Below are 23,036 nucleotides of genomic sequence, written 5' to 3'. Positions count from 1 at the left end.
AAGCAGCATCAGGAAGACATTACACAGCAGCATGAAGGGCATCATACAGCAGTACTGAGCAGTGTAGCTGTGAATCCTGCACTGAAGTGACATAACATTACTTGCTAGAAGTTGCATCATGATGTGTATCTCGGTGCCTTTGTCAGTGCCTCTCCTGGCTCCTTTCCCAGCATCACCCTCTGCTCTTAGAGTCAGTTTTCGCTGACCTTTTTATAGCGTACCTGTTATTTTGGGGGACTTTTCAGAAACAGCTGCCATATTCGTGTACATGAGAAATGGCACAATTTCTGTGCATTATATGACTTTTCTTATTTTTTTTCCCTCTGCAAGCTATATCACTAAATTTCAGTTGTCTCTGAGCTACTAGAATGTCCCCAATACACAGTACACAGAGACATGAGGAATTTATGCTCTTCTGTTGCTACATAGCACATGTTTAAAAACAGCATCAGGAAGACATTACACAGCAGCATGAAGGGCATCATACAGCAGTACTGAGCAGTGTAGCTGTGAATCCTGCACTGAAGTGACATAACATTACTTGCTAGAAGTTGAAGCATGATCTGTATGTCTGTGCCTCTCCTGGCTCCTTCCCCAGTCTCATCTGATAGTTCTGTGGTAGCCTGTCTTCTTTTGACCAAGTGTTAGTAGTTAATAATGAGTTCAGAAACAGGTTTAAAGGAAAAAAGTAGCTAAAAATTGTTGAAAGAAAGATATTTATATGATAGATGTATTGCAAAGTTTCTTATGTTCACCTTTATTATTGATGTATGCAAAGTTTGTTAAAGGCGTTGTCCGGGCAAAAGAAAATGTACCCGATCGCTGTAGCCAAACACAGACCGCAGTGGTCCTGCTGCTGTTGGAACAGTGACGTCTCCTCTAAATTTGTCAGCATAGACCCACGGAGCGGCCTGCGCTGGATCCAGGTGAACACTGGTAGGTGAGTATCGGTAACTTGCTATTTTTTACAGATCTAATCCCCTGCAGACGTTTTCTATTTGCCCGGACAGCCCTTTTAATCATTGAAAGTTGGGAAACATTGCCTTTTTGTTTTTCTGTTACACACCTTTGAAGGCGCAGTTTATGTCGAAACACTGGTATAAACTAATTAATAAAGACCCACTGTTTTTGCCAGGTAGAGTCAGTCGACCAGTGGGAAGGAAACATTTCCGTTTTACAGAGTAATAAAAAAATAGTTTTCAGATATTACATAGTGGCAAAGTAATCAGTAGTTCACACAATAGGAGTGAGGGCCTGGTCTCCAGAGCTTACAGTCTATAAAGGTGGGTGGCACAAATAGTAGAGCTTGACTGGTACAATAGTCCAGCCATCGGCTATAAATCAAGCTGCAAGGATCTGTCAGCAGCCATTATCTCTGTATGCACAGGGGGATAATAAGGTCACTATCATGGCTTTTGTCAATGTTAATGGGTTTGGACAATCCTTTTAAATCTATTTACATGCAAGGGGGTCTGGAGCTCCATGACGCAAAATCCAGGGGAAAGCAAAAAAAAAAAAAAATATATATATATATATATATATATATATATATATATATATATATATATATATATATATATATATATATGCACATTCAGAACATTGTTGTACAATGATTTGTATTTTCATTTTACAACATTTTTTTAAATAAAATATTAAAATTTTTGTCTTACATTGACCAATAGGGTTTCACAAATTGGAATAAACGGGACTTCAACCAGTTTATTAAAGCTAATGAGAAATACGGCCGTGACGATATTGATGATATTGCTCGAGAAGTGGAGGGGAAGACTCCAGAAGAGGTCATTGAATACTCAGGTTTGTCAGTGCCTAAGCCCCATAAGTCACTCCCAGGCTTATAATGTTAATGTCCCGTATATGTCATCTGTTATTGAGACGTGACAACCCGCAGTCTGGTAGATGGGACAATTGATCATTAGCAGTAGTGCAACTCCCGCCATGCCGTGCTTGTAGTGTTTTCCTTGTATAAGTGCACACAGTCACACGTTACATGTCTGCTTTCAGCTGTGTTCTGGGAACGTTGCAATGAGTTACAAGATATCGAAAAAATCATGGCTCAAATTGAACGAGGTGAAGCGCGCATTCAGAGGAGGATCAGCATCAAGAAAGCCTTGGATGTCAAGGTATTCAAGTGTTTTTCATGTATGTAGACTGCCAGTAGGAAGTCATGTTATATACAAGTACTGCCAGGAAACATATGGGGCATTTCACGATTTGTGTACAGAATATATATTAAAATGTTGCGATTTATCAAGAAAAATTGGATTCAAATCAAGTCGACCACTAGAGGTCCAGCTTCTGAAACTCCACGGGGACAACTAGTGTTTCTCGGGATAGTTGTAGAAGGGAAAGATGTAATATTAAGAAGCAGACAAAAAATGTAGAACCATCTCACGTAAGTGAGATTTTCCAGGACCTAGCCTTAGGATATGAGATCGGTGGGGGTCCAACACCCAGTGCTCCCACCGATCATCTGTTACCATTTCTGGTACACAGTGTACAGAGACAGCACAGCGCCATACACTGTGTAGTGTTTGTTTCTGGGTACTGCAGACCGGCTCCTGTTTATGTCTAGGATCTGTGCTGCAGTACCTGAGATTGACCACTACACAATGTATGGAGCCCCGGGTATACAATTGCCAAGGGAGCTGATCGTTGCTGGTGCGGGGGTCTGCCTTCCACCAATTTGGTCTCCAATATCACAGTCTTGGACAACCACTTTAATTGTGCAGAATCTAATATATATAATCGCCTTATCCCATCTGTCTGTCTGTCCTCCTGTCCAGGAAATCCCGCGTCGCTGATTGGTCCGGCCGCGGCCAATCAGCGACGCGGGATTTCAGAAAAAGATGGCGTCCGTTAGCGGCTCATCTGCCGCACTTAGGTCAGCAGCGATGCAGCCGGAAGATGACCGGCGCTAGCCGGTCATCTCCTGGCTGCTCGCAGCAGAACTAGCCCGACTGGCAGCGCCGCTGACCTCCATGCGGCTACCGTCGGGAGATCAGCGGCTAGGGCCGCTGATCTCCCGACGGCAAGTGTGAAGGAAGGACCGGGGAGCGTCGCCGCCGGTCGGGATACTCTGCTGCGAGCAGCCGGTCATCTCCTGGCTGCTCGCAGCGGAAGTACCCGCACAGGCAGCGCCGCTCCGCGGTCCTCACTAATACGATTCACTGATTGGTCTTGGCTCCAAATTTAAACACCGCTCTGCTGATTGGTCGCTCTCCGGTCCTCACTAACACGGTTCGCCGATATTAGCGCCAAATTTAAACACCACTCTGCTGATTGGTCGTGGCCGCCGGCCGTGACCAATCAGCGATATTGGCGCCAAATTTAAACACCGCTCTGCACAGATGTCAGCGGCGATGCAGCCGGGAGATGACCGGCGCTAGATATTGGGGCCAAATTTAAACACCGCTTTGCTGATTTTGGCGCCAAATTTAAACACGCTCTCCGGTCCTCACTAACGGTTCGCTGGGGCCGCTGATCTCCTGGCGGCAAGTGTGAAGGGAGGACCAGGGAGCGGCGCCGCCGGTCGGGATACTTCTGCTGCGAGCAGCCGGTCATCTCCCGCCGGCCGCGACCAATCAGCGATATTGGCGCCAAATTTAAACACCGCTCTGCTGATTGTGCCCGGTTGGCCGCACACATATTCTAGAATACCCGATGCGTTGGAATCGGGCCACCATCTGGTGTTATAATAAATAAGGATGACAGGGCAAGTGTAAACTTAATCCGGAAAGTGGAAGAATCCTAAACTTAGATCATATTATTTTAAAGCAAATAATAAGTAAAAGGGACTAAGGAATGAATGCTTGGTCAGCTAATGTTTCTGCTTTATTCAGATTGCAAGGTACAAAGCTCCATTTCATCAGCTGCGGATACAATATGGGACCAATAAAGGCAAAAACTACACAGAGGAAGAAGATCGGTTCCTGATATGCATGCTCCATAAAATGGGCTTTGATAAGGAAAATGTGTATGAAGAGCTGCGCCAGTGTGTCAGAAATGCCCCTCAGTTTAGGTTCGATTGGTTCATCAAGTCGAGGACTGCAATGGTATGTGTACTGCAATCACCTTACAATATTAATGCATGCAAGAAAGTGCCTTATACAGATTAAGATCAGAAACACACTAAATGCTTAGGACAACTAATGTTATAACATCTACTGCGTACTGTGGCTACAGGAGTGCAGAAGTTAATTACTGGACCATAAAATGTATTAGTGAACAATAGTACCATGTCTGGGAAGTATTAAGACATATTAAGGCACCTTCACACGTCTGTTTTTTATGTCCGTATGCGGTCCGTTTTTTTTTATGGACCATGAATACAATGGATGTGCTCACACGTCAGGTTTTTCATACTGACCGTGTGTCCATGTAAAAAACCTGCAGACAAGTCTTTTTTTTTTTGCGCAGCACGGACAAAATGAGTGGCACACACGTGCACACTGATGACACACGGATGATATCCGTGTGTCATCAGCGTGACACGTACTGGCACCTGGGAAAAGTGGTACAGTTCATGCTGATCAGCGCAACCAGGAGACAATGATAGGAGTTGTATTCAGCACCGGCTGTGTACATCATGTGTAAAATGAATAATTAAATTAAAAAAATGGCGTGGGCTTCTGCCGATTATTCATAACCAGCAGAGGAAAATCCGCCCGCTGGGGGCTCATATTACTAGCCAGGGAAAGGAGCCATTAGCTAAAAATGTTCCCTGGCTATTAATAAGCGCTCACAGCTGTTTGATTAGCGTTTACTGGATAGTTTACAGGGGGACCCCAGAAAAAAATTGACATAGGGTCCCCCTAAAAATTCTAACCAGCTAAGGCTAAACTGACAGTTGTGGGCTGATATTAATAGCCAGGGAAGGAGCCATGGATATTGGTCCCCTTCTGAGGCTAATATGATTAGCCTTCAGTGGCGCCAGAAATGGCGCATCAATAAAATGCACAAATTTTGGTACTTGGCCTCACTCTTCCCACTTGCCCTGATGCGGTGGCAAGTGGGATAATGGGGTGGGGGTTGATGTCAACTTTGTATTGCCAGCTAACATCAAGCCCAGGGATTAGTAATGGAGAGCCGTTTATAAGACGCCCCCATTATTAACCCGATAGTACGTTTTTAAATAAAAACGCAGGAAAAATAAAATCCTTTATTTGAAAGAAAAGTCAACACCCTGTTTTACACATTTATTAAAAAATAAAAAACACAATTATACTCACCTTTACACCTAATCCACTGAAACCAATGTCCCCTGTAAAAAACAAAAAAATTAAACAACCATATCTGTCACTTGTCCGACGTGAAGATACACCATACTGTCCCATGCTGTAATCCATCTGTGCGACATGTGGTTTTCAAAATAAACGGTGGCATGATGCGACTGTTCATGTTGGAAACCAGGGGAGAATGAGCTGCTGCGAGCAGCCCATGAACTGCGGTCACCTCAGTGAGATCACCGCTAGCACCATGACAATCTGATCTGAGAATGCTGATCTCAGGGAGACCAAGCGGCAATGATGAGAGCTGCCTCCAGCAGCCGGAGCTTGGGATCAGCGCAAACTATACTGCTTTTCCCAGGCACCGGTATGTGTGACTCAGACGCCACACGGATGTGTCACATGGACACACTGATACACGGATGTCACATACGTACATACGGATGGCGCACGGACATGGACCATGGATCTCACCAGTACTGGTTTTCCCTGTACAGGAATCACCAGGACGTGTGAAGGGGGCTTAACTTATATAGATCTGTATAGTCAAACTACATGTAAGTACACCAAGGAATGCTTCGATTCATATAGTATATAATTCTAGTCTATGAAGTAATGATCTGATTAAGGGGAACCAGTCCGGTCTGATAATGCTATTAACCTGCTGATATAGGGTTAATTTGCAAGTTAATAACATATTAAAGGAGCCCAGCCGCTGTACTGAAAGTGCACCACTCGGAAGAAAATTTATTTTATCCCTTCCGGGAACCGCTGGCTTTCAGTCATGCAGGGAGCCGCTACTGTCACCAGCACACCCCAGTACTGACTGACAGCCAACTCCACACTGATGCATTGCTGAGCAAGCTGTCAGAGTGCCAGGGCGTGCATACAGCCCCTGCTCAGTATATTGTGTGGTGACTGTAGCCGCTCCGTACACACCTGCATGACTGAAAACCGGCAGCTCCCGAGATGCATAAAGTTCATTATGTTCCGGATGCGCACTTTCAGTTGGACGGCCAAGCACCTTTTAAATGCTGTTAGCCTACAGATTAACCCTATATCTACAGGTTAATAGGTTTGTCGCACACGAGAGGTTGCCTTTAAAGCTTTTACACTGAGCCCTACGATATTGCAGCAGTGTCTCTTTTACTCTGAAACATTGTGGCGAGTCAAAGAAAACATACTTTGAGAAGTGCATATAAAAATTTGAACAAAAAATTACACAATCAAAACGTGTGATATGTCACCGTGATGTCATAGACCTAATGGAAAAGAGAAGAATTAGCGGGGTAGAAAGGCAAAATGAGCAATTGTAAGTACACAGCGCTATATAATATGATGATTGTAATATATTAAGAGGATAAAAACTTTGATGGGAGGAGGAGGAGGAGGAGGAGTGCTTCTTCAACATGCCCCTTTTAATAACTGGTTGCACCACATTCAGTGGAGGTAATTGCATCCAACCATTTCTTACAATTTTACATACGTTTTTCTCAATTTCCATAATAAGATGTGCGCTGAGAAATCTTGTCTAAAAGTAACCAATTGATATGAAGTTTCTTTCTTATTTGGGGCCACAGACATTTTGAATAACCCTATTTCTTATGTAAATGCAGTAAAACTTAAAAGAAAAAAAAATTGGCCAAGATGAGCAGAGAATACAATTATATCTAAGAGAACGGCGCCTTTGCGCCTAGGATAGATAATGGATAGTGGTCTGCATTTAGCTGATGTAATTGGGGCCGTATTGTATGAATTAGGTTTTAGAAATCCAGAAAAATTTAATTTTCTATGTTTTAGACTAATGCATTACTGAGAGGCTGAGTGTTTTCTACCTAAAAATCAAATAGGAACAATGAAATTACTGGATGAAAATGCCCGTCTGATATCGCGGCTGCATTTCCCTGTTCTTTAGAGAGCTGAAAATGGCAAATGCATCAGTTATCCGAATGGCTGGTGTATGCTAATAGTATTACATGCGTATCCTGTCCGCCCCTCAGTCTGAGAGCACATCTGCTTCTGGCACCGAAATCTGGAAGAGAACGTGTCACAATGCACTGTAGGCATGGAGAATGAGGGTTGAGGTGACAGCACAGAGCCAGATGTTGTGCAGTGCTGATCGCACGGACTTGTCCTGCGCAACACAAAGCACCAGAAAATAACGGAAAATACGAGGGATTTTACATCCATGATATACATTTATGGCATAAAGAATTGGAGATCACGGAAGGGCAGAATGCACTGTTATTCTAGCACACGCGTCTCTGTGTTAGCCGGGGTTCTAGGCTAAACTCTTTGTAATGTCGATCAGTTTAGTGCAGCATTTGATTTATTCTTTTCGTTCACTGCCTGTTCACATTGTGTGTCACAAAGATCTTTTTACATGCAGTGCTCTTATGAGAAGCCTCTCCTTATGATAAGGGGGTAGGCACATAGAACCTAGTTTAATAAAGCTGAGTCAACAAATATCTTTATTTATTTATTATGTTGTTTTGTTTACATAGCGCCATCATATTCCACAGCGCTTTACATACATTATCATCACTGTCCCCATTGGGGCTCACAGTCTAAATCCCCTATCAGTATGTCTATGGAGTGTGGGAGGAAACCAGAGGAAACCCACAAAAACACAGGGAGAACTTAGTGGGTTTTGAACCCAGGCCCCCAGGGCTGTAAAGCAACAATGCTAACCACTGAGCCACCGTGTTTCCATTTTCATCAAGGCAGAAACTGATGGAGAAACTCATCCAATTGTTATCAATGTCTGTGGCATCAGTTGTTGTGCTGGATAGTTGCAGGTGCTGATGTGGTGGCCTGATGATAACGTTTCATGTAACATTGGGGTCCGGCCTCAGACCACGACAGCTGAGGCATTTTTGCCAACATTCGAGATCTGGCTCAAAAAACTGCACCTGATATAGCAGATATATGTGGGCCTTGCATTATTCATCTTATACCCATTCTACCTCCATGTATTTGAGCCCTGGGGCATCCTTGGACGGTAGCTTAGGAATACGCCAGTGAGAAGCAGCTACTTGTCTTTAGCCGGTGAAAGGTCTTCTGTTTTGGGAATATCCAGAAACCTTTCTTCCCTCTTTTTTATGTATTTTGTGATGCTCGTGGAGCTTTCCTTGTTCTTGCTTTTAGCTGCATTATTCCTTTACTATAGACATAGTAAACCCAGATTGGCTGGAGGAAGACATTATGGAGGCTACTCCTACTTCCGCCTTTTGGGTTTTCGGCTCCCATCCTGTAGGTGTCCCTTTGTATATGCGCCAGAATTATGATTAGTTCCTCTGCATATCTTAATATATACAGGGTGTTAATAAATATTCCAGCCTAGGCTTTATAATGTAAATGAGAACAATTTTATTCTGCTGCTCTCGTTATGTATCCGGGTGGCCACTAGAGGGCGCTGTATACTAAATCATGACACAGCTTGTAAAAAACCCAGGGCTTTGTCTTTGTCTACAGTCTGTGAATAGACTCAGTAAAATCAGTTTCTTTCCAGGGTAGGGAATCAAAGAAAAAGTTGTGGATATGTATAACTAAATATATGTTTTTATAGAGAAAATCCAGATATATATTTTGTACATATCTATTTTATATCATACTTGCTTTGTATTCAGTATGCAGTACACCTCTATTATCAGGAAGGATTATTTTCCACATTATTAGGATATTATCTTATTTGTATTATAATTGTAGATTTAGTTGTGCCATGTTTAGTTATAAAGTGGATTTGGGTTCGGCAGGTATATAAGGAGCAGTTGGCACAGACCAGAAATATAGACTTGCCTGCATAGCACAACATTTCCCGACTGTCCGTCAATGAGGATTAGTAAGAAATCATAAGAAGCTTAGCTACGATACAAAGAGCCTAGAGATTGTCAGCAAGAATGAGTCCACCTGGGGGCGATAACTGCGGGACCCCCAGTGTTTGTGGCCCCCCCAGCTTCCTTCTCTTGGAAAATGTCTGCTTTTCCTAGTTACCAAGGGAACAGCACTGTTTTTTCTCTGACGTTTATACACACTTTAATGACACTGGATCTTGTCCTATATATGTGCAAAAAGTTTAAAAGGTCACTTTGTAATCTAACTATCACTCTCCAGTAACTTGTATCACTGGTTGCCATGGATACGTTTGGTGAGAATTCTATCTTGTCTGTATGTTACAAAGGAGAACTTGGACTATTGTGTATACTCTTCGTTGATGTAGGTGCGGGAGCTACAGTGATGCCCTCCATTACTGGCTGCATTCACACGAGGGGGGACATTGTAGAATAGAATATACATTCTTTTATAACATCAGACATTGTTCTGTGCAGGTTTAATGCAAAAGGTAATGCAGTCTCACACCTTTCTGTCTAGATCTTCCTCCCTTGTTTCAAGAATATACATAACGTTGCAGAGAATTTTTTATTCTACCAAATTTAAAGTTTAAGGGAACCTATCAGTTCCAGATTCCTAATCTAGGTACAGGTTGGGCTTGCTTTTACTTATAATTAGCCTTCAGATCATGTCCATGTCATACGTAAGACTCAGCAGTGAAAGAAGAAAACATTAGAATGTCACTCCTCTTCAGTCCTCAGGGTGGAGCACCACGCTGAGCTGTCATGGCCGTTCTGCAATCATGTCCATTGTTCAGCTGATTAACATCCCCTTCAACACATTCACAGGCTGAGTGCGACGCCTTTACATAGATAGGATATTCTGACAGGTTTCCTTTAAAGATGACATGTTACTTGCTCAAAAAATGTAGTTAAATACCTTGCAAAAATCCATGAGCTCCCTTGGTTTTGCTTTTTTTTTTTTGTGCTGCGTCAATCCATTGCAGAGATATTAACATTTGTTGCTTTTGGAGCGCTGTATGTGAAATTTCTTCACTCTGTGTCTTCAGAGTCTTCTTTGGGGACATGCACTTTCATGCACCGCCAATCAGAGCAAGCGGAAGATCTAGCAGTCACAGCTATGGCTTAGCTCTGATTGGAAGTTTCTGGGAATGATTTGTGAAAGCGCACACTCCCAGACAGGACCCTGAGGACACTTCCAGTTGGTCTACAAGCAGAGATTTCACATACTATGCTCCAAAAACAATAAATGGGACTATCTCTGCAATGGAGCACAAAACAGAAAGAAGAGGCAGAATCAGGGGAGCTCAAGGATATTTACAAGGTGTTTAACTCATTTTTTTTGGTGCAAGTTACAGGTCCTCTTTAAGCAGTTTTCTAAATAATCTTTAAAAATCCATCATAGTAGTTCCCAACTACTCTGTCATTGTTAGAGAGAACATCAACGAGGAGAGAATTGTACACAGATCTGCGTTGTACAGGGGAGAGAGTATCTCAGAAAGCACAAAAAGCAGGAGGAAAGAGCATGAAAAGAAAATAGGGAGCAAGAATAGATAGTCGCATCCTGGATACACACAGAGCTCACATCCAGCCTATATTACTGGGAGATGATCCTAAATTTGAAAATATGAAATTAAGTGCAATTTTATTACCTACAGGTAACCACTAAAATATGCAAAATATTTTTTTCCCATGTCAAAGGTGTCTATAGCTTTTAAGCCCAGTGGTGCAACTGCTGTTTAGCTGGCTAATGTCTGCTTCATTACTGCACTGGGGTAAGACAGTACAATAGGTTTATAGTAAGAGCGCTGGTTACACGTGGAGATAATACACATGGAAGTTGTGCTAAATAACAAACTCAGCTCTGCTTCTTCTGATACCTAATGTAACGAATATTTGGATTATAAGCACCACGTCCCATATTATTTCACAATTTGTACATATATCAGTGTGGCTCAGGAATAGACGCGTGCTCTTGGTGTGTTTCCATGTTCTGCCGTGCCAAGGGTAGGGGGTCATGATCTGATTCAGCGGTGCTTTGGCATACTCATTATTAATCATCTGTATTCAGTAGCTGAGATCTCTGGAGGACACGTTTATAACATTTCCTGGCAGAAATCATTAATCTTTTCTCACATAGTGTATGGTTCAGCTTTAGTAGCACACTGGCTCCACTTCTAGCTACAGAATTAGCACTTGGATCAATAGGCTATTGTTCTGTGCTGATTAGTAGGTTAATTGGTAACCAGGTAACTGATCCATCCGTTCTGGAGTAACCGTCCATGTCTGGCGTTGTACTGATCTGAGGGACCTGACAAGCATGAAATGGCATCCGACAAGGTGAGAATCTGTGTACTACACATCCAGAAGACCTGCAAGAAATGCTCGCTGGGCTTTGCCCTATTTCTGAGTGTATCCTAAATCTTGATTAGTCTCGTGCCCTTTCCAGAATACGGGGACATAGCTCACCTCAGTCTCCGAATCCTTAGTGTGTAGTCTGTTACATTCCTACTCATATTTTAGAAGTTAAAATCGGCGTTCCCCGAGCCCTGCAGGGCAGCGCTGTCCTTGCTCAGCCACACGGCACGAGAACCAGGAAAGGTTTATGTCCCTCTGCGACCACCCGTACATGCATATTTATATGAAAGGCCTATCTTCATTAGACGGCAGCCGCTCACAAAATGTACCAGAATATGAACTCATACAGAGGTATTGATTTTAGACATTTTTCCCCAGTAACATAGCTATTGCAATATACGGTGAAAGCGTGCCGTCAGCTTTCAGATACAAATATACAGCAGAAGGATCTCTCTTAATTATCAAGAGAATATCACTTTTAATAGATATTGTTAAAATATCACTAGCAATGGTTAAGAAGAAACTGAGCTCAAGACATACACCATATAGGCATACAAAATATGTACATAAATAATAATGATAAGGTGCTCAATGATACCAGTGCCCTGGAAGAAAGGTTTCATCTCCTCTAAGTCCTCAGTTATTCACCGTCCTCTGCTGGACCGGGATGACAAGGTCACACAAATGATGGCGTCTGTTTTTCACAGATTTCTAGCTAGTTGATAGTAAAGAAATTTTTTTTGTTTCTCATCCGAGACAAACTGATAAAACTGATCAAACTAGGGTGAGACTTGGAGGACACTCTGATGAAAATCTGATTACACTCTGAACAAAACCACTGACCGTTTATGAAAAACGGACATCTAAATGAGCCCTTACATTGAGAAAGTGACCTCATGTAATACAGTCTCTACACACACTTTAACCCCTTCACGACTTTTGACTGACATGTACTGTACCTCAAAAGTCGTGTCCCTGACTTTGTGCCCGCATCTTTCCCCGCACATGATGGCTGATTTAATCCCAATGGGTTTAATACCGATGGGTTGTCATGACAGCTGGGGTCTGCTGATGACCCCCGTGCCTGTCATTATGATCCACCTGTGAAAGGCGTTCATAGGAGACCGGGATTTTAACTATACATACAGTAGCAGTGCTGGTGCATTATTATGTATAGCACAAACAATTGGATGATCACAGCTTTAAGTTCCCTAAGGGGACTAATAAGTACAATGAAAAGTGGCAAAAAAGTTTTTTAAAAATATGAAAAAAAAACCCCCAAAACCTCAAATCGCCCCCCTTTTGCCCCATTGAAAATAAAACAATTAAAAGAATACTTATATTTGGTATCGCTGCCTTTGTAAAAGTTTGATCCATCAAAATATGAAGTAAATTAATCTGATCGTTAAACAGCGTTAAACGAGAAAAAAATCAATATGCCAGAATTTATTTTTTTTTGCCGCTGCAAAATTGAAATAAAATGCAATAAAGGGCAATCAAAACATCATATCTACCCCAAAAGGGTATCAGGAAAAGCGTCTGCTTAGGGTGCAAAAAATAAGCCCTCACACAGCACCAGATCCCGAAAAATGAAAACATTACCTGTCTCGGAAAAGCAAAAATGGCGACAAAAGCAAAGTTGGAATTTTATTCCACATACCAGTACATGATATGATAAAATAAATGAGGTCACTCAAAAAGTACAATAAGTCCTGCAAAAATCAAGCCCTCATATTGCTATATCGATGGAAAAAATAAAAAGAATGGGGCTCTTGGAAGAAGGGGAACGAAAAAAAATTAGAAAATTGCCCAGGGGTGAAGGGGTTAAGGCTCTTCTTTACAAAGGTCGGTGTGAATTGTAGGGGGATTAAACGATTGTTAATACGATTGTTCTGACCCCTACAGTTTGCATATTCTCAAAGCATATCCCATTTACATGGGGAGATGTGCTGCCAACACATGATTTATTTTTGGTTCACTTAAGCCATTGAATAGCAGATGAACAGGCGCTTATTCACCCGGTTATCAGCCCCTAAAAAGACCTTTACCGTAGTGCTTTTCTCCATGAGACGGTTGGAATTCCTGTAATTGTGCCGCAAGCTATCGAAACACCAGCTTAAAGAAGCACTCCTCCTCCTCCTCCTCCCATCAGAGTGTTTATCCTCTTAATATATTGCAGTCATCATATTATATGGCGCTGTGTACTTACAATTGATCATTTTTCCCCATGATGGTAATTCTTCTTTAAACATTGGGCACTAGGAGAAAATTACTAAGAACATTTGCCTATCTTAGTTGTGGAAAACTAGTCAGTGATCTTTGAGTGTATGGTGATATTTTCTTTTTTTACTTCTATCTATGGCCTAATCTCCACGTGTTGGCATTTAAAAAAGTGCCACACTGTCCTCCTAACAAGACGATGTAAAGCTGCAAACCCCAGATCTCAGATAATGCTCTTTAGTTAATAGCGCCTAGAGTAAAGCATGGATTTCCACATTAGGTCACTTATTCTCTGTAGATTGCCGATATCCTTTATTAATCTCTGCTATTTCTGATTCCTTTATTACATTTGTTAGGAGCTGCAAAGACGGTGCAATACCCTTATATCACTGATCGAAAAGGAAAACCTGGAAATTGAAGAAAAAGAAAGAGCAGAGAAAAAGAAAAAGACACCCAAGCAATCGGTAAGTATAAAGAAAAATATTGTCTACCTGAGAGCTAATCGCCTAAATGAAAATTGTCATTAAATGATGATGATTTAGAAAGAAAACGTGCTTATTAGGTTTTTTATAGAAAGGAGTGACATTCAGTAGTGTCACAGTTTTCTATTTATTTCTTAACCCGCAGCCAGGAGTGGATGCAAAGTAGAGGCAACATATACAATTGACCTTTATACATTTCCAACATTTTCTTTCTTCATTATCCAATACTGGCTTAAGCTTTAGAAAAAAAGCAAAAAAATAAAGCATTGGAAACTATATGCATAAATCCATCCCAAGGCTGATTTCAAACACAGATTATTTCTGTTGGGTTTCTGTGTTTTTTTTCCCTGGTCTTATTTTTTACATTTTTCTCCAGGAATGCAATGATCAAACTCTACTTTCAATTTTTTAGTTAAATGATGAAAAATCTAGCTACAAATTGCTTTAGTTTTTTTTTTTTTTTAGCATTTGGCCGGTCAATAAAGTTTTAAGTAAAAAGGCAGCATGCCCTTGACATGGCATTTTTTATCTGTTCTGCATACTTAAAAAAGGCATGTACGAAATGTCACTGAATAAAAAAAATACTACCAAAAATGCTTAAAAAAAACTGCCATTAAACTGCCTGAAACACTTGCGTGTGCGTGATTGAGTCTTTGGGCTGGATTCAAACTTGCTTTGTTTTAGCCAAACAGAAGTTAAAGGGAACCTGTCACATCTGACAACACTATTAGCCTGCAGATGTATAGTGTTACAATGCTGCAAGATCGCCTTACTGAAAGTGTGGCTACTGGGAGGAAATGAACTTGTTTCGTCTCTGGAGCCACCGGCTTTCAGTCATGGAGCAGTTACAGTCATCGCTGCTCACGGCACCGCTCACTATACTGTGAGCGTCGGATGTAAACACACCATGGCACTTTGATTGACAGCTCATTCTCCGCAGAGGTGGTGGCGTGCTTACAGACGCTAACAGTATAGTGACTGATGACTGCATCCGCTTTGTACACTCCTCCATGACTGAAAGCCGGTGGTTCCCAGGAAGAATAAAGTTCATTTTCTCCCAGCAGCGGCACATTCACTAAGGTGGCCAAGTAGCATTGTAATGCTATTAATCTCCAAGTTAACCCTATATTTGCAGGTAAATAGCAGTTTACGTGGTGACAGGTTCCCTTTCATACAATGGAGAAACATGCATGTTATTTGCATCGATCTCTTCTAAGCATTGGCTGAAAAAACTGCACTTGTAAAAATCAAAAGCAAGACACATGGAAAGCAAGTAGTGGCTGGTGCTCACATGAAAGTCCACCTCTGATCTGGCTGTGTGCAGTCTGACAGACAGGAGAGCAAGAGGAGACAGACAAAGGTCTGTCGCTGCACCATGTAATCCACCTCTGTGTCTCATCAGCTAGAGACAGATTGCACTTGACAACAGGCAGGTTAGACAGAGAGGGAGATACCTAGTATCCAGAAGTTTGAAGTGATGTGATTTTTCAGGGGTAATACAACAGAGTTTTTAAATTAAATGATCAGAAAATTGTCTATTCATCACATTTTCTATGTAATGAGATCAAAGTGTAAGTGCAGCCACCATTTACACGTTAAGAGACACTTCTGTAAATCCCTGCCGGAGTCATATTGGTTATGTTTCTCTTTTCTTTCAGTCGGGTAAAAGAAAGGCTGATACAGACTCTGTAAAGAAGGATACAAAGAAAGTCAGGTCCTAAAGTTTCCTGGAGCGTTGTGTGTAGGTCACAGATGGAAGACTGCCATTTCTATATTCCTCTGGTATAACAATGCCTCCTGTGAAGTTAACGTTCAATGATTGTGGTTTTCCATAAGTTCCTAATTACAGTTACATGTGTAAGAATGTGTATATTTTTCAATGTCTCCCTGATAAAAGACGTATCGTTATATTTTATGCTTCCCATGATGTAGACATCTTCCGTAGTTTGTGAAAATCATATATTTCATATTTTAGCGGTTCTTGTTATAAGCAAGTGAAGAGGGTTTTAGCTTTTCTATGTTTTATACTGTATGCAGTGGCTTTTAAATAAAATCTAAATTAAAATAGCTTCAGACTTTACTTTTTTTACTATATTGTTGGATCTGAAGACCATTAGTTATATTGTACAGTTCAGACCATTGCTAAACTCAGTGACAATAAAATTAAAATTAAAGTTTATTCTGCATGAAGAAAAACATCCAAAAGTCATTTCTAATACAAATATTTTTTTCTAAGCTTTTCTGCACATATACTACAGGACAAGTTAGCTTTAGTATATTGACAAGGTAGCAATGCATATATATCATATACATGTTTGGTAGTTTTGGGTTAAAGTCATTACTAATAGATTTGATGCAGATGCTGCCACCATAGTAGTACAGCACTATCTCAAGTTACATAGAGCAAAGTTACCACTACGAGTCTGCTGCATTTTCTTTTATGTGCTTAGAATTTTTTTCAATTTTTGCATATAACAGTCAGAAAGAGCTGCTGGAAGCTGGAGAATCACTTTTTACACTTCATGGCAACACCAAGAAGGAAAACTTGTGCAATCATTGGAATCACAGAATGGATAAATATGTTAGTGATGTGTAAATAATGGAAAAATGGACAAAATTTTTTCAAAACATCTTGATTTTACCGCATTACTTCAGCTCTCATGTGCCCTGGATCCTACCTGTGGAACTCCATCAGCAGTGCAGAAAAAACACTCAATATTCCATTACAGCACATGCAGATATACATGCACTCACACAGCGTTGGCTGCTATCACTTTTTCAACACGACAGTGCCAGGCCCCATATTGCTTGTGCTACTGTGAGCAGCCTGTGTGGCCTAAACGTGTCACCATGGTTGGCAGCGTCTCCAGACTTGTCTCCCCATTGTGCACATCAGGGACATCATATTTTGTAAATGGCAAAAGTAGTTGCCAGCCGTGGATCTTGATGATTTCTGTGCCCAAGTTCATTCAGCGGGGCAGAACATTTCTCAGATAACCATTTATAACCTCATTGTATGTTTAGGAAGATGGTTATTGTCTGGCTCCTACTGCAAAATAAATGTATAAATACATTATAAGTTGAATGGGGTGTCAGATTATGTAGACGAACTGCCTAACTGAATAATCTCTTATAATGTATGGAAAGTTCTTTAAGCCCCGTGCAATATTTGCAATAGTATTTTCTTATGGCATAGTCTGGTACAACAGATCCCAGCACACTATTATTAAACAGATTCTCTATATTTGTTCCAATACCTTACAATGTGAAGATTTAATATTGCATCATCGCGTAATCATCACCATACCTGAGGGACTGATGATACCTGCACCCAAGACCGGCTCCAGGTTTTCGTGTGCCCCGGGCGAAAGAGTCTCAGTGGGCCCCTTTAACACATGCCACGATTCATGATGGAAAGATACAGCATCGAAATATATATATATAGTTCAATGCCAAAGATTTCACTTCTTACATTACATGAGCGATATCTATAGTAAATTCTACTATAGCTCAGAAACCGGTGAATCCTCGCAGCGTGCAGTGCAGACCGGACAGTTTAGTCCTCCATACAGTATTATGGGCACCACATAGTCCTCCATACAGCATTATGGGCACCACATAGTCCTCCATACAGTATTATGGGCACCACATAGTCCTCCATACAGTATTTTGGGCACCACATAGTCCTCCATACAATATCATCGACCCCATATATTGCTCCATATAGAATAATGGGCCCGTATAATGCCCTATATAATGCTCCATACAGAATAATGGGCCCCATATGATGCTCCATGCAGAATAATGGACCCCATATAATACTCCATACAGAATAATGGGTCCATTAGTGATGAGCGAGTATGTTCGTTTAACCCTTTCGGCAAGTATACTCGTGCGAGTACCAAGTATCTTCAGCGTACTCGGTGATATGTGTGAATCACTCCAGTGTGCATGATTTGTGACTGTTTGACAGCTTTAATACATGTGAGGAATGCTTGTTGCTTTCGCATTCCTCACATGTATTAAAGCTGTCAAACAGTCGCAAATCATGCACATGAGAGTGATTCAAACATATCACCGAGAACACTGAAGATACTCACCCGAGCATACTCACCGAAAGGGTTAACTGAACATACTCACTCATCACTAGGGCCCATATAATGCTCCATACGGAATAATGGACCTCATTTAATGCTCCATACAGAATAATGGACCTCGTATAATGCTCCATACAGAATAATGGAACTCGTATAATGCTCCATACAGAATGGGCTCATATAATGATTCATACAGAATAATGGACCCCATATAATGCTCCATACAGAATACTGGCCCCCATATAATGCTTCATGCAGAATAATGGACCCCATATAATGCTCCATACAGAATAATGGACCCCATATAATGCTCCATACAGAATACTGGCCCCTATATAATGCTCCATGTAGGATACTGGCCCCCATATAATGCTTCATGCAGAATACTGGCCCCCATATAATGCTCCATGCAGAATACTGACCCCTATATAATGCTCCATACAGGATACCGGTCCCCATATAATGCTCCATTCAGGATACTGGCCCCCATATAATGCTCCATGCAGAATACTGGCCCCCATATAATGCTTCATGCAGAATAATGGACCCCATATAATGCTCCATACAGAATAATGGACCCCATATAATGCTCCATGCAGAATACTGACCCCCATATAATGCTCCATACAGGATACTGGCCCCATATAATGCTCCATGCAGAATACTGGCCCCCATATAATGTTCCATACAGGATACTGGCCCCCATATAATGCTCCATGCTATATGGGCCCCATATAAATGCTCCATGCCGTATGGACCCCCATATAAATGCACCATGCTGTATGGACCCCCATATAAATGCACCATTCTGTATGGACCCCATAGAAATGCTCCGTGCTGTATGGACCCCATATAAATTCTCCATTCTGTATGGACCCCATATAAATGCCCCATGCTGTATGGGCCCCATATAAATGCTCTGCTGTATGGACCCCATATAATGCTCCATGCTGTATGGGCCCTATATAATGCTCCATGCTGTATGGACCCCATATAATGCTCCATGCTGTATGGACCCCATATAATGCTACATGCTGTATGGGCCCTATATAATGCTCCATGCTGTATGGACCCCATATAATGCTCCATGCTGTATGGGCCCCATATAATGCTCCATGCCTCCTTACATAAAAAAAAAATCAAATACCTCCTTACAGGCTGTTGATCTGCTCCAGACTCAGTCCTCCGCGTTGCCATCATCCCACTCTCTGCACTGTGACTTCTCAGCAGAAGGCGTGCTGGAAAGACATCATTGCGCCCTATGACCTGAGATGTCACAGTCACAAGACGTGGAAGAGACAGGACCTGTGGAGGAACGGGGAGAGGTAAGTATTGTGCCGGGGTGGCCCTGGACTTCCCCGCTCACAAGCTCCATAGCGCGCTGGTGTCCCCGACAGCGAGTGGGCCCCCCCATGCCTGCTCAGGGCCCTGGCACTTGCCCGGGTACTGATGCTGGCCCTGCCTGCACCATTCCATTAAATGAAGGAGTTAGTGTAGGTTCTGTTATATCACAAGCAGTAAGAGGTCACAAACTGACTATTGCTTGTGGTCTGAACAGCAGCCAAGGAACAGTACAGTGACCAGACACTGAACAAAGCAGCTCTATTTCCTTCTTTCCTAGATTGAAATCCGCACCACATTACAATTCAGCCAATTAGCTGCCTCTGACCAATCAGCACTGTGCCATCTGACACTTCTATAGAGAAAAGATAAGTCATTGTCAAAAATATTTAATGCCTTTGCAACAAGTGACATACAGTAGTGTTCAAAATAATAGCAGTCCAATATGACTAACCAGATTAATCACTGTTATTGGTATAAATTATATTAACCGCATGTCAAACAATTTACCAGCTGGTGCAGTAGATTCTAAGAAAACCAACAGACTCTGCATTCATGATCTGCATGTTTTTGAGTCTGTGTATATGAATGATTAATTGAAAGGGGGTGTGTCCAAAATAATGAAAGTAAAATTGTTCTTTTTGGGTCCAAGGGCCCTAGACTTGGTTCCAGTCCAACAAAATTGAGGTTATGGAGTGGCCAGCCCAATCCCCGGACCTTAATCCAATAAAACACTTGTGGGGTGACATCAAAAATGCCGTTTCTGAGGCAAAGCCAACAAATGGCAAAAAAATTGTTTGATGTAGTCAAAGCATCTTGGGCTGGAGTAACAGTTGACAGGTGCCAGAAGTTGGTTGACTCTATGCAACATACAGTTGTGACCAAAAGTTAAATGTGTGATTACTTCTGTCTGGTTGTTGTGATGCCATTTCCCTGGTGATGAATTGAAAGTGCATGAAGTTGTCATCATGCAAGACCTGAATTTTAACCAAAAGGCTTTTGAATATACAGTAGGTATGGTCATTTAATTAAAGAAAACTGACTGTCAAAAGTTTTGCATCTACTATTTATTGATCACAACATAGAGAGTAATGCATTGCTTACAATGCCATAACTTAGTATTTTGTAGCATAACCTCTTGCTTTAATCACTGCACTACACCGACGGGGCATTGAAGCCACTCGGGTATTCAAGACATCTTGAGGGATCTTGCTCCATTCCATTTGCAAATCTGCAAACAATTCATCTTTATTGCTATGGGTACGAGCCCCAACTCGTCACCCTAACTCATCCCATAGGTGCTCTATAGGGTGTAAATCAGGTGATTGGCTTGGCCATTGCAACAGGTGAACATTTTTCTTTGCTAATTAATTTTTGACTAAATTGGATGAGTGCTTAGGATCATTGTCTTGCGGGAATTTTCATCCCCTGCCTACTTTGGTTTTACCATGTGGCATCATTACATTCTCCAGTATATCCTTGTACATGGTAGTATTCATATTTCCATCAATTCTATGCAGCGGGCCAATGGTAGATGCAAAAAAGCAGCCCCAAACCATGACATTGCCACCACCATGTTTCACTGTAGGTGTGTGGTACCTTGCATCATTACGTTTTCCAATTGGGCGGTATATTTAGTGCTTGCCATCACTACCAAACAGATTGAACTTGGATTCATTCATCCACAACATCTTAGACCAATCTGTCTCTTTCCATTGGCTGAGTTCTTTGGCAAACTCAAGTCGGGCCTTGTGGTTCTTTGCAGAGATGGAAGTCTTCTTGACTGGAGCTCATGCATTCAACCCTACTGCTCTTAGCTGTAGCACCACAGTTTGGTGACTCACTTTGACCCCATATTCTTCGTTCATTTCGTTTGAAATCTGTACAGCACTTATGGACATCAGATACTGACTTTTTCTTAATAATGTGATCAACTCTGGAGGAAGTTTTCCGTGGTCGTCCACTTCTAGGTTTATCAGCTGTTCCATAACCTTCCTTTTCTTTCTTTAATATACGTGACACTTGACTCTGAGAACAGGTGAATTCCATAGCTGCCTCTTTTTGGCTTTTGCCTGACTTCACTGACATCTGGTGATAAATTTGGCTTTGTCTTTGCCATGTTTTAACCTAAAAACACACATAAAAAATATATATTTTAGGCTAAATTACACTACCCATGCCAAAATATGCAAAATATTTGGCCCAGCAAATGTTGAAAACTAACACATAAAGGGATAAAACAATGTCAAACACAATTTTCTTCTTTATAGCTGACAGCCATTTGCTTCCGGTTTATTAAAAACACCAGGAAAATGGCATCACAACAACCAGACAGAAGTATTCACACTTTAAAAAAAAAATGCAAAACTTTTGGTCGCCACTGTATATGTGAAGCAGTTCTAAAAAACTGGGTATACAACTAAATATTAGGTTAGTGATTCACAGGAATGCTAAATCCTCAAAAAAAAGAATAGAGTACATATTGTGAGTTTGTAAAGACAAATGCAGACGCTGCTATTTTTTAGAACAGCCCAATGTTCATTTTTTGTTATTTTCTGTAAAGTAGTTAAAAATTATATACATTTCTCTTCATGTTTTGAATTAGAAAACAGTGTGCAATGTTCCCAATGCACGGAAATAAAAACTAATATAAAGATTTTGTGCCTAACTTATGTTTTTGAACACACTGCTATTATTTTGAACACTACTGTATGTACGCTATAAGTGCTCTCTGTCACCGAATAGGACCAAATGATCACTATTGGTTCTTATCAGATCCTAGCTAAAGCCCTCTTATCTGCCATATTACTACTCCTATTATGACCTGCTAGAGAATGTATTTTACCCCAAATCACACCGTCAAGTCCGTTACAGCAGGGTTCCCCAACTCCGGTCCTCAAGGCCCACCAACAGGTCATGTTTTCAGGATTTCCTTAGTATTGTACAGGTGGTGTAATTATTACCTGTGCAGGTGATGCAGTTATCACCTGAGCAATACTAAGGAAATCCTGAAAACATGACCTGTTGATGGGCCTTGAGGACTGGAGTTGGGGAACCCTGCCTTAGTGGTACGAATTTAAAAGATAAAAAAAGACCCATTTTCAATTCTTTGGAAATGAAAAAAAAAAAATTAGTATTTCTATGTCTGTAAAATTCTGAACTATTAAAATATTACACTATTTATCTTGCAACTTCAACAAAAAAGTCCAATTGTCAGAATTGCTGTTCACCTTACCCTTACATAATGAAATAGCAATCAAAACATCTTATGGACCCAAAATGGTGCCAATAAGAACTACACCTGCTCTGCAAAACACAAGCCTGACAATGATTCCTCACCATAAAAATAAAAAAAGGTATGGGTCTCAGAATATGGTAAGACAAACCAATTTTTTTTCTTAAGATGCTACTTTTTAAAAGTAATAAAGGTGGCCATCC

General features: G+C 41.3%; 1 protein-coding gene across 3 annotated transcripts in view; it reads left to right on the top strand.

The window, feature by feature from the left end:
* The window catches only part of SMARCA1 (SNF2 related chromatin remodeling ATPase 1), a 95,563-nt gene extending 79,336 nt beyond the window's left edge, over positions 1-16,227 (top strand). For all 3 annotated transcript variants that reach the window (XM_073641094.1, XM_073641095.1, XM_073641096.1), the window contains exons 20-24: positions 1,686-1,818; positions 2,026-2,144; positions 3,864-4,076; positions 14,035-14,142; positions 15,819-16,227. In XM_073641094.1, the coding sequence (XP_073497195.1) occupies positions 1,686-1,818; positions 2,026-2,144; positions 3,864-4,076; positions 14,035-14,142; positions 15,819-15,881 (636 nt within the window). In that variant the 3' untranslated portion in view covers positions 15,882-16,227. The remainder of the gene's footprint in view (positions 1-1,685; positions 1,819-2,025; positions 2,145-3,863; positions 4,077-14,034; positions 14,143-15,818) is intronic.
* The last annotated feature ends 6,809 nt before the right edge of the window (positions 16,228-23,036 follow it).

This window comes from Phyllobates terribilis, unplaced genomic scaffold, assembly GCF_046119375.1.
Source record: "Phyllobates terribilis strain yellow unplaced genomic scaffold, ASM4611937v1 Scaffold_7__3_contigs__length_470593459, whole genome shotgun sequence".
Classification (NCBI taxonomy): Eukaryota; Metazoa; Chordata; class Amphibia; order Anura; family Dendrobatidae; genus Phyllobates; species Phyllobates terribilis.
The sequence above is the reverse complement of the archived record's forward strand: the minus strand, read 5'-3'. Positions and strand labels throughout refer to the sequence as shown.